We start from the raw sequence: 13,364 nt of genomic DNA, 5'->3' as shown, positions 1-13,364 counted from the left end.
AACCACCGATTATTTTAATGAATGAATCCAAACCTACTTATTCTTGTCCTGAGTCACAGTGGTATCGGTTTAGAAAGTCAGTTTAAAATGGCCAAAGCCTTGAGATGATATCGTGAACTTTATATTGCATCTTTACTATATTCATCACATTTATATAAACGCCTTTTGAAAGGAAATATGAATAGGTCACAACTCTAAACACATTTGCAGTTTTTGATCCAGTTAATATGACTTTTTTTTTTTTTTTTTAATATCTTGCTCATGAGTTTTAAGTTGTCAGTGTAATATTCATTTAATGTTTGATTTCCAGTTAAAGTTATTGAAAGCAGGAGTGAGTACTTGTAAGTTTGTTGATCTGGGGTTTGGAAAACGTCCAGGTGATTTGTGACAGCAAAAACATCTTACACAATCTGTTGACCATCACGGTGGTCATGTGTGAATTGAGGTCAACAAAGTTGGGTAAACTTTCCAAAAACAACAACACACTTTATTTTTTCCCACCTCAGCCCAAATCATTGATCTGTGATTCATAAACAGCAGGATATTGGTGATTTTGCTCACATGATGAAACTCATTAAACTCTGGGTGTTAACAGTAAAACAATGCTTCTTCAGTGGGGTGTCTATCATCCGACCAAAAGCTATCTTACGACAGTACATCCTACTTGAATTGTTCTTGGCTCAGAAATTGGTAATTATGTTTGCAGGTCTCCAGCTCCTGCTGTGTTGTGTTGGGGGTGTCACAGCCCAGTGCTGGGCAGTCAGTCATTGAGAGCTGAATTTGGGAGTGAGGTGATCGGGTTCCCTGTCTGCGTGCACATGATACTGTCCTAGTTACTTGAGCGATGCCCCTTCTCACACTGTCGCACTCTCTCAACGAGTCCAGACACATTCAGCGATCCTGTTCTTCAGCAGTCAGAACTGAACTTACTCACATCATCTGAAGTGAAGGAAGGTTTTTTTATCAACAGGCTCCTCTGGTTGGACTTCGGTGTCTCTTGACTGGACTGAATATTTGGGCCGAGTGCCGTGGAGCTCCTGTCCTGTCTGTTTCGTCGTCTTCTGTCTTTTGACGAGCCTGCTGCAGTGCTTGGCGGGAGGAAGAGACTGCTGACCCACCATGTTTCTCGCACTAGTGGTGACACAGGAGCTGAGGGACCTCCTGGCCAGGGCAAGAGGTGGAGCGGTGCGCCTCATCAAGGTGCGCATCCAAGACGGTGAGTGACCCAGGACGGTGTACAAGTGGAGCAGTCCAACATGGGGATGAGTTGGGTCTCAGTGGGTTGTAAGATGTAAATCATCCATGATATTAGTTTTGTGTTTCGGTGTGTTGTAAAGCACTTATTTGATTCATAGCATCCATAGATTGCTTTGAGTCTGAGAAAAAAAAACATCTTACACAATCAGTTGGGCAACGCTCCAGAACAAATCACTGTCATCTGCGAAAACAAGTTCTTTATGCATTCGCTACAACAGTGGATACCAATACTTTTGGGTTATGGCCCCTTTAAATGTCTACATGTGACCACTAATCACACGTTGTGGTCTTTGTTAACATGAAGTGTGAACAGTTCAGTCAAGGAGCGTTTCTACCTTTTTTACTTTCTTTCTTCTGTTTCATTTAAAGGCTTTTTAGAGGTGAACGTATTCAGTGTTGTAAAAAAATAAGCAAAGAAATCATGAAAAATATACAGTTTTGTGTCAGATATATTATGAAAATAGTTTGACTTTGTTCATTCATCATTTGTTGACCCCTCCGATTTTTCCTGGGACCCCTTGTGGGGTCCCAAGCCCCAGGTTCGACACCACTACTTTATGATTTATTCTATACCTAAAGCATAGCTGTCGTGGCTTCCAGTGGCTCAAAAAGTTTTCAAACCAGTCATGTCCCTTTTCCATGAGCTGTAAACTTTTGTCTTTAAACCATAGATGGTTTCCAACCTGGGGTTCGGGACCCTCACAAGGGGCTTCATATTGAGGTGTCACAAAGCAATAACAAAGTTGCTAAACCACTGCTATGGACTTTATGTAACATCTAGGAAAAGAGGATTGTGGTCAGTGTGTCAGCTGAGTGGTGAACAATGGTCAGTGAGGCAATAGGTCTCTAGGTAGCAGATTATGAAGGTGGACTGATATGTTGACGAGGTGTTTATATCTTGTTTTGGTATCTGACACTAATCTGCTTCGTGACAGATGCATTCTGGGGCTATCTTTGTGAGCTGTGTCTCTAATATCAAATATTTAGTCTCATATTTGAAGTATTGATGTCAACAGAGATAAGCTTGGTGTGACAGAGACGCGCCGTCGCAAAGCAGAAAGACTTGTCAGGCCTGCTTCACTTCCTTGCTGCAGCACTGTGGTCTTTCCAGGCGTCACTTGGTTATTTTGAGCGAAGTGTGACGTGACTTGGTTGCTTGCTGCTGCCCAGTGACACTCATGTTCGTTTCAATGTCAAAAGAGAAACAAGATCATTCTGGTCGATTTCATCACCGCTGGCTTTGGTATGCCACCTGATTTCCTCTCGCCAAACGGACCCCCGATAGCTTGTGATTTTATTTTATTGTTTTAAACATGAAGGAAAAAGGGAAACTTAAAGTGAGTCATTTCCATACAGTCTAAGACAGACCTATAAAAACAGGGCCTAAGAGAGAATGGCTGATGGAAAGTATGTGTGCATGCAGAGCTGGAATGTGTTGTGGCTCAGAATAGCAACAAGCCCCAAGAGATGGTCAGGAAATCCCTCTGCACCCCACAAGGACATCAGGCTTTAGTGCATGTTTTGTGATTTCCAAGCTCGCAGAGTTTTGATTTCCTTGTTTGGTTTTGTTGATTTCATTGAGAGATTTCACCTCATCCCGTCAAGGCAGTTAGAAATCAATCAGAAGTTGGTCTTTGCCTTCTTTTACCACAGCACATGGAGCAAACATTGTCAGTCGGACTTCATGTGTTCCCACGAGAAGCGGTGCCGAAACAAACAGTCAATCAATTCGTCTGTCGCAAAATATTTTCATAATCAGCCAAAAATGTCCGACTTTTTCAGGTTCTAACGGCTCTTTTCTCTGTTTTGTAAACACTATTTATGGACATTTATCTATTAATGGATAAATTAATTGTCACATACACTCTATAGATAATCTCTTACAACACTTCAATTAATAAGCTATTGAAATGTTACAAATATTATATATATATATATATATATATATACTATAGACTACATAATACTACATACTATAAATATTTTGTAGGCTGACAATCCAAATAAAGTGTTGACAACATAGACCAGTCTGTATTTGAATGCCACAACATGAATATATACTGAAGTCATTTACTGTATTTAGAAATATGAATACTGTAGAGACTCAGTAGAGATTATGCATATGGTGAAAAATAAATGACTACCTGAAAGTGTTTAAAATTAGACGTGGTCATTACGTGTGTTAAAGAAACATCACATTCCTCTTTAATGTAAAACATCTTTGTACGTCGGTTAAAGGAGTAAACATATGTACCTCATCTGAATTCAAAAAACTAAAGTGATAGAAAGTAATAATTCAGTGAACAGATATAAAAGTGTGATCTAGTTAAGAGTATGGATAGAGTAACGTCGAGTGTGATGTCACTTTTTAACATCACTGTATTGTATAAATGGTAGGCATGAATCCTCCTATATATACATCATTACTATCCCTGACTGCACACTGTAGTCTAACTTGTACCGTATGTGTCAATGTGCTCTGTAGAGGGTGTGCTGTATATAGGGGGAAGTAAGGTATGTGATGCCTGCTGGTCTGATTTTCAGAGCAGCTGGTGCTGGGGGCCTATAGAGAGCCAGAAAAGAGCTGGGACCAGGATTATGATCACTTCCTGCTTCCTCTCCTGGACGACCAGGAGCCCTGCTACATCCTTTACCGCCTCGACTCCCAGAATGCACAGGGCTACGAGTGGATCTTCATATCGTGGTCTCCTGATCAGTCTCCGGTGAGTCGTACCACATATTCTTCATTCAGCACCACATAGTAAAGCTACACACACACACACACACACACACACACACACACACACACACACACACACACACACACACACACACACACTGCTGTTGGTAATGAGAGCCTCAAATGTAACATTAACATTTTAAGTAAATACTTACAACAATTTTATTTTGCACTTCCAAACAGAATCAAAAACTCCTGCACTCTGTTGATCACATTTCCTCACTTTGTTAAGAACATATTGGTCCTCAGACAAAATCCATACAGGCAAAAAGCATCAGTACCATATGTGTGTTTAAACATAGCCAAGGGAAAAACCATACCAACCGTTACCAGCAGCCCCTCCAAAGATCCACACAAATGAATGAGGTCCTCTGACTATAAACACAACTGCACCGGCATCATCCGGTTGTAAGCAGTAATAATATGTTTATCATGCAATTGGAAATGTGAATGTCAAGGGATGGATATGTATCCTGCACAGAAAGAATCCTGAGAACATTGTATTCGGCCTGCTAAAAAGATGAAAAGAAGCTGAGTTTAAGAATAGGGTGATGATGATGTCATACTGGAAGAACATTGTTGGAGTGCCCCTTTGATTAAAAGCAGTCTTGTGTTTAGCTTGGTGACAAAGTCAAACGTATCTGTTCGATTGTCAAAGTGATTACAACGGATAGAATATAACTAAATGCATTTACTCAAGTATTGTATTTTGAGGTACTTGGATACTTCTACTGCATTATGGAAGCACATTTTGTACTTTTTATTACATTTATTTGATAGCTTTAGTTACTAGTTACTTAGAAATTATTACTAGATTATTCATAAAATATAAAGTAATAAAGAGCAGCTCCATCTTTACCAGCTTCAACATTCAAGTGATGGATACTTCAGTGCATCCTCAACTAAGAACCAGTGATATCATTCTGAAATGGGCCTTTCTGCAGAGAAATGGCTTCATCTTTTCTGATTTAATGCTAAAACGTTTGTAATTTTCCTTGAGCAAGAATTTGACGGCAGGACTTTCACTTGTAACTGAGTAATTCTTTCAGATTGCTTTCAGATTTTCAGACTTCCTCCATCGCTGGCTCTTACTTAGCAGTGTAGCAATTCAGTCTTGAATTCGATCTTACCTAAAAAACGGTTTCCATCTGACAGCAACATAAACACAAACAGTTCATATATTTCCCACTCTGTTGGCTGCAGGTAAAACAAAAGATGTTGTATGCAGCCACCCGGGCCACAGTGAAGAAAGAGTTTGGCGGTGGCCATTTGAAGTACGAGATGTTCGGCACAGCTGAGGTCAGAAATGTTTAAATTCATTGTAATTTACTGTGGCAGATGTGATGACGTGTTTCAGAGGTGTTTGTCCTGTTCTGCCTGTAAAGGGACTTTTGTTTTGCTTGAAACACTAGGAGGACATCTGTTTGCTGGGCTACGAGCATCATGTGTCGTCCTGCTCAGGTCCTGCCCCGCTCACGTTAGCCGAGCAGGAGCTCCAGAGGATCAAAATCTCAGAGGTGAGAGGTCAACGTGCCCTCAGCGGTGCTGTCATCGTTGTATGCGCCACGCTTGTGTCTGCAATATCACTTCCTTCGTTTGAAATGTAACGTTTTGTCGTGGTTTCCTTTTCAGGGCCGAGTTAAACAGGTATGTTGGTGCATTGTTTACAGATTTCAGAGATTGAATGGGGAACGACATCATTTCTGAAAATACATTTGTACTACAGTGTGGAAAATGTGAAGCTATATTATCCCATGAAACACTTTCTGGCTTGAATATATAGTCAAGACTGTGTGTGTGCTTGCTGCCCCCTGCAGGTGACGACAGAGATCAGCGTGGAGAGTAAGCACCAGACACTTCAGAGCCTCGCTTTCCCACTGCAGGAAACAGCCAAAAGAGCCCTGCAGCAACTTGCCCAAAAACGCATCAACTACATACAACTGGTGAGCCTAAGGAGTTTGATATAAGACTGCGCTTTCTCCCAAAAAAAAATGACAGAGACATTGTTACAATCCGTGTTGATATATTAAGATGCTGATGTTTTACTTTGAGAGCAGAGCATCCTGTATTCTGTGCATTATTACTGTGTTTCAGAGGTTGGATGTAGAGAAGGAGACCATCGAGCTGGTCCACTCCAACCCGACAGACACTCGTGATTTGCCCCGCAGAGTTCCCACAGACACTCCTAGATACCACTTCTTCCTTTACAAGCACTCGCATGAAGGAGACCACCTCGAATCTGTCGGTATGTCCCCAATTCCTTGTACTTTGATCGTCGTCTGCGTTTCTCATCTGTACAAGATGTGCACAGGCACGGCATATTATCACACATATTTGCAAATATTTGAAGCCCCTTGCAAATGACAAGGTAGTACAAAATGTAAACTCTATTTTGAGCTTTCATTTTTCCCTCTTTACTTAAGATTTAATTTCTTACTTTTTTTCTTGAGAGATCTCTAGTAATGAGAATAAACATAAAACAACACAAATCACACCATCTAAACTAAAATATCAAAAAACATGACGAAACTTCTTTACAGCCATTTTACAGCAGGGTAAACGCAGATGTAATTGTTGAAAAAAAGGATTTTGTTCCCATCCAGCCAACATGCACAATACCAGGACCCTGGTCCACCTAAATGCAACAGGGCCATAATTAATGTTATTCATGACACCTGTGTTTGCCCTACAATGACTCAATAGCTGCTGTGAAAAGGGCCTACAGTTATGCCCCTCCTGCTCGTTAGTTTGATTCAGCACACCTGGACCTTCCAGGCTAAACCGGGGCTGCGGTCAAAAGAATGACCTCCTAACCTCTTTGGAAGACGTCATGGGTTCAAGGAAATACGTGAGAATTCACGAGGAGTAACCGTGGTGTTCAGAGAATCCGACTATTCTTTCATTAAGCTCCGTCATTATGATGCGGCGATTGATGTCACTGACGAGCAAAAAAGCGGAACTAAAACATGATCCTAAGAAATCTAAAAGTCAGATCCATGCCGGCTGTATGAAGAGCTTCTTTTGTGAGAGGATGCTTCACTCGTTGCGTGTGACGGAGAGAAACCGGAGGTCCATCTTTCCTGCTGCTGTCACATTTAACGATCAACACTGCCTCCAGTAGAAACTCAAAATTCACTCGTGCAATATAAACTGTTCAATGTCAATAATTCCTTTGTGCAATAATGTAAATTCAACGGTTTGGGGATGTTTAGCTTTTTAACAGTTTAATAACTTATCATAGGCCTAGCTTTTACTGCTTCTTGTTGTTGAGAATTTCTTCATTGACAGTTTACTATATTTACTGTTCATTTTACTTCATATTCTTGTTTTTTTAAACTTATTTATTACTTTTCAAAGTAAATAAACACATATTAAATGAAATGACTGTCTATTCATATTCATCAACATAAATCCCATTAGTTTATGACTGTATGAGTATAATTGTTAAACCTGTTCAAGATAGTCATATTGTTTGTTTTCATGACGGCCGAATGGTGAGTCACCTGTTTCAGCCGCAAGGAATTGTGGGGCGGAATTATTTACTTTCCTTTGGTAAAGGAAGGTGCAGTGTTTCCTTTGCTAAAGGAGCTAATAAAGGACGCATTGAAGCCCCTTTCCTGAGCATTTAGAGAATTCGAACAGCTCTTATCATGGCGGCCACTTACCGGTAGATACTTCCGGGTCATTTCACTCAGTTAAGAACCTTCCTAAGCAAAAAGGACTTTTGACCGCAGCCCTGGTCCATGTGCTGACATTGCTGATCTCCACACTCCATTGTTCATTTGAGTTAAACATACTTTAATAAGTTGAGTTTCATTTTAAGTTCAATCCTGCGTGGACTCCCTGTTTGTCACATTCCCCGAGCCAGTTTGTGACACTTGTCAACAGGGTTTTCAGTTCAACCAAATACTGATTTTACTTTTGTAATTGTTTCCTTTGAAGAATTTGTAAAGGCCTGAAAGCGACTGTGGCTCCGTGGTAGTGCAGGGTCGTCCTTCAATCGGAGGATCGGCGATTCGATCCATCTCGATGTGTCCTTGGGCACTTAACCCCAAACTGCTCCCGCCGTGTATGAATGGGTATGAATGATTAGATAGTTCTGATGGGCATGCTACCTTGCATGTAGCCATCAGTTGGACGTAAATGAGTGAATTATGACATGTAGTGTTAAAGCACTTTGAGTGCTCGGAAGACTAGAAAAGCGCAATACAAGTACAAGTCCATTTACCACGAAGAGGTGAAAGTATCCAATATGTCACAAGAAAAAAAGCTAAATTTAGAAGAAAAAACACTTTTTAATGTGATAGAAATGTATGTTTTCCCTTTTTTTAACTCGTTTAATCATCTAGACACCCTCCAGATCAGTCTTTGGGCCTCTTTGTGGAGTTTTGTTCCCAGATTTTAAACCAGTACATAAACAAAACATTGACTTAATAATGCTTATGAATCGTCTTCTTCTCCTCCCCTGTCTGCAGTGTTCATATACTCCATGCCTGGATACAGCTGTAGCATTAAAGAGCGGATGTTGTATTCCAGCTGCAAGAGTCGACTACTGGAGGATGTGGAGAAAGATTACAATTTGGAAATTGCTAAAAAGGTAATGGAAGGATAGGAAATGACATAACACAGTTTCATAAAGGATTGTAGCTGCCAGTCAGAACACTGAAGTCACGTTCTCTGTTTATTTTTATTTTAGAGGTGGATTTCTGTGTTATTTGACTCAATATATTACAATTTGACTCATGACCTCAGCATTTCTAATATCCAGGTTGTATGCACAACCTCAAGCTGACTAACAGATGTTATTTATGTTCAGCCCAAAATCCAAGCGCTACGTTTCATTCACCGATATTTTTTTACATCTATGTGCAGTTGGAGATTGATGACGGCGATGAACTGACAGACGAGTTTCTGTATGACGAGGTCCATCCCAAGCAGCACGCTCACAAACAGGCCTTCGCTAAGCCCCGCGGCCCAGCAGGAAAAAGGGGACATAAGCGCCTCATTAGAGGGACAGGAGCGACCCTACAGGACAGCTAGAGGGGGACACATCGCGCCCAGAGTCGAGTCTGCAGTTCCAGCCCTCCCTATTTCCCCAGACCCACTAACACCTCGTCAGGCACAGAGCAACGAGCAGTGACGGGCGTCCTGTTGCTTGTGCACTGAAACACTTGTGCTGTATAACTAATGTGTTTTTGATGGAAAATATGCTGATAAATGATCTGACTCTCCCACAGACAAATCAAGTCTTACATACAAACATTTATTTATATTTATATAAATATACATACAACATTTTATTGATAACTTCCTCAATTAAAAAACTAAAAAGAGTTGGGCTGGAAGCCTGGCAGATGGCGTTGTTATTATGAAGTTAATTTGTCAGTTTTTTACATACTGATAAAAATAGGTCTGCAGTTTACAATATAATAGATGTGTAATGAATTGTACATGCTTGGTCAGACGTTTCAGTCCTCATGTCTGGCCTTCAATACAAGTTTTGTGTTTGTAAGGCAATATGAAAGGAAATTCCAATAAATTCTGTTTATACTGTGGTATTAGACCTTCTTGGTCGAGATTTGTGTGTTTTTATCAAGCATGCAATGTTTAATGCATGGAAATACTTCTTGTTACATGTCTGTAAATGTGCTACATGGTTAGGGGGAAATTGTTTAGTGTTGGCCTGTTATTTTGAGATAAACATGGGATAATAATAAAATTGTGGTTTTAAACTAGACCAACATTCAGGCATCCACACGACAACCGCCTCTTGTCACGACAGTGAGGTTGCAGTGTTTGAAAGACTGCACTGTGTTGATTTAACTGCATGGAAATCAATTCAGCAGGAGTTCTGGCCACTGTAGCATCAGGCTACAGAGTACACAACAACACAACAAGCAATCAACAAACAACAAATCGAGACTCTTAGTTCACTCCCCATAACTGGTAACAGCTCTCTGCAGAACCACTTTTTTTTTTTTGCTTTGGAGGTCAGCTCAGCTGTTGGATCAGTGTGTGTGTACGGTACATATTTTAAACTTCTTCCACATGCCTCTGCAAAGCCTGCTAGGAACAAGGTGGCTTTCTGAGACTGATACTAACCATGTGCACACACAGGGCTGCTCTCTCTTTGTCCCTTTGTCAACCAATTGGCCATAAGTCTCGGTTGACAAAAAAAATCTTAAACTGATTAGTTGCATTCATCGTCCCAATTAAAAAATTTGGGAATGGTAGTGCTCAGTCATTACTGAACCAATAGTCCACAGCCAGGGTTGCAGATCCGTGAGACGATGCTATGGTGACGTTTAGCAGGGTTAATATTCACTGTGTTAACACTCTTACTTTAGCATGCTGACATTTGTTAATTATCATTAAACACAAAGTGCAACAGGCAGCATGATGGGGATGAAATCTATTTTGCAGGGATTTGGTCATAAACAAAGTTCTGAATGAAGTAAAATGTTGTCTTGATGGTGGTGCTGTATGAAAAGTCCGGGATCACCAAAGCCATATTTATGCTCTGGGCACAGTTCATTTCTGTACCAACTACTAGATATTTCAGTCTAGACCAAAACTGCAGACCAACTCGATGGAAAAAGTCGGTCACATTTTCAACATCATGCGTTATGCAACACCACATTGATCTGCAAATTAAATCAACTAAGTACTTGTTGAAATTGTTTAGGTTTCGGTTGTTTAGGCTTTCTTTGGTGGAGGAGAGCCTTACTTTTGTTCCCTTTGAACAAAGTTCTACTCAACAAAGATCATTTATGTTGAAGCTTTTCTCAGAATCCTCTGGAAAACACCCATTTTCTTTCATCCAAGTTGAAAGAGTCCAACAGTGATGCATTGTCCCCCACACATCAATCCACTTACCAATTCTTAGAATGTAGTGTTTTCAGAAAAGGAAAACATAAGTACAGGATCAGTATGTGGGTGGGAGTTTGTGTGTGGGTGGTTGAGAGGCATTGTGCTGCAATCCAGCGTATAATGGAAATGAACAGGTTTGTCACAGCTGAAAATTGTCAATAATTAATAATATTCAAAAATTCATATTTTGAAGTCGGTGTTTTCTGTTACAAAAAAACGTGAAGTTATTTTACTGTAGTATACGAACAATGGCTCGACTGTTAATAATGGAAACAAAACTAATCTGGTGGGGAATTACTAGATTTTGCAAAAAAATTACAATAATAACTTGTTATAGGAAAAATAATAATATGCCTTATCTGTAGGTTATACATTTTGCCACTTGAGAATGTGTGTTTTTAGATCTAGTTGTTATACTACTTCTGCATTGATACAGTATGTACATGTTGCTGTACCTGAACACAGAGGACACAAGGCTTTACTGAACCAAATAAATGCCGTCTACTCCACACTTTTTCCAGAGACCTTGTCTGGCTTGCAGAGAAAGCAGTGACTTTGTAATCAAGATGGAAAAAAGCAAAATCACTAATATCTACTGTAAAACTCACAACAGTAAAAGGCAAAACCAGCAACAAACCTTTGGATAAACATCGTAAAGCCCATGGGGCTTATTTAAGGAATTGTGGACACTAATCATAAGATAAAAGCTGTTATAATAAAAAACAATCAATGTCATGACTGCCTTTGTATAGTTCTCAGTATAGTGTAACACAGTTAAAAATACAAATCTCAGAATGGAGTTTGTTTTGCACACCAATTTAATCTTGTAATAAAGCCAAACATTTGCTCATTGACATTAAGCAAATCTCATAATGACATTAAGCTGAGCACACAAAGCTTTTTCATGCAAGTATGGGAAATGCAGTTCAGAGTAGTTCCCAAAAGTCTAAACAAGAGCTGAAAGGATTTGTCAATTAGTCAACTAGTTCATCAACAGATAATACATTAGCAATACTATGATGATCATTTGATCATTGAAGTCATTTTTAGGGCAAAACCGGCAAAAATGCTCTCTGGTTCCTATTTAACAGATGTGAATATGTACTGCTTGATCGGACAACATAAGACACTCTGGGCTCTGGGAACTTGTGACGGCCGTTTTCTTCTGCCGAGTAATCGATTACTAAAGAAAATGAAATTGTAATGAAAACAATCATTAGATACAGCCTGAGTCCAAATCCATGAATTGTCCATGGATTTGGATGAGTGTGTGCAGAATCTTCTTTTCTCGGATGTTTTTGGCCTTCTTGCACTTCGATTTGCTGTAAACACAAGGATCTCCTCAGACGTATAAGCTTTAGAATTATACTGATATGACCTCAGTGGGGACATGGAGCTAGGACGGTTCATAGGCTATGCTCCTCTTCATCTTCAAGTTCTTGGTAATTTCCCTGCCTTCCTCATAAAATGTTCTCCAGTAACCAAACTTTCACACCATCTGAGATGGGCTCACGCAGCCCGGGACCCCCACTACCTTAAATAATTAGTTACACATCCTTGCACAACTCTCTTTAAATACACACTTGTCACTTTAATAACATACTTGTCTTAATGTATACTATTTATTTGTTTGTTTGTTTATCATATTTTATTGTAAATTTGTATATATTTTTTATTTTTAAATGATGTCTTTTACTATTGCACAAATCTATTGTATGTGTAACATCCCTTCACTCTTGGCAAAACTACATTTTCATAATTCATTATCCACGTCCAGACAACATTCAGTTGGAAATGTTGACACTACATCATGCATTCAAACACCACATTCAAAGAATCTTTTATGAGGAATTCATTTCTTTAAATATAGTTTCTCCCCTGTCTGTCAGTTCCTGTTGCAACGTGCTACATGTGATTGTTGTAAACTGACTGTGCATGCTGCAAGTTGCTCAGGTTTAGCAAAAGAGGTAACCTCGTTCACATAGAGGTGTGGGGCTCACAAAACATATTTGTTCAACCGCATCCGGCAGAGATGAATAAAAGTCCTATAATGACTTCCTAGGAAAAAAGCCACATTCTAGGATTTCTTGGAAAATGTTTTGGCTATTCTGGATCAGTAGGTTCCCATATGGCTGTGATTACGATGCAGAATAGTTTCATGTGTTTCTTTGAATCCAATCACGTGTATCTGCCTTCATTGGTTTGCAGCCTGGGTTTATACTTGCGTGTGTTTGTGAGATGGCTCAGATTACAGTTGTATTTTAAAAACTGGAAAAACAATATGGTGTAAATCAAGTCTCAGTATTATGCTCAGCAGCCTTTATTTGGCCTGTAATTTAAAGAAAAGATAAGATATATATATATATTTCCGAGATGGATTCCCTATACGTCAGGAGAGATTATGAACAGAAATACGATTTTACACTCTGAACCTCAGACAATACTAACATGAATAAATCGTGAAGAACAAATGAGCAACATGACAATAGAGTTAACC

General features: G+C 39.7%; 1 protein-coding gene across 1 annotated transcript; it reads left to right on the top strand.

The window, feature by feature from the left end:
• Positions 1–876: 876 nt before the first annotated feature.
• twf2 (twinfilin actin binding protein 2) lies at positions 877–9,549 on the top strand. Its single transcript, XM_079266488.1, has 9 exons — positions 877–1,216; positions 3,802–3,980; positions 5,201–5,296; positions 5,410–5,514; positions 5,630–5,644; positions 5,815–5,940; positions 6,092–6,242; positions 8,473–8,594; positions 8,870–9,549. Exons 1-9 carry the CDS (start codon positions 1,120–1,122, stop codon positions 9,035–9,037), a joined length of 1,059 nt encoding a protein of 352 aa, XP_079122614.1. The 5' UTR covers positions 877–1,119; the 3' UTR covers positions 9,038–9,549.
• The last annotated feature ends 3,815 nt before the right edge of the window (positions 9,550–13,364 follow it).

Source organism: Melanostigma gelatinosum (assembly GCF_949748355.1).
Source record: "Melanostigma gelatinosum genome assembly, chromosome: 3".
Lineage (NCBI taxonomy): Eukaryota > Metazoa > Chordata > Actinopteri > Perciformes > Zoarcidae > Melanostigma > Melanostigma gelatinosum.
The sequence above is the reverse complement of the archived record's forward strand: the minus strand, read 5'-3'. Positions and strand labels throughout refer to the sequence as shown.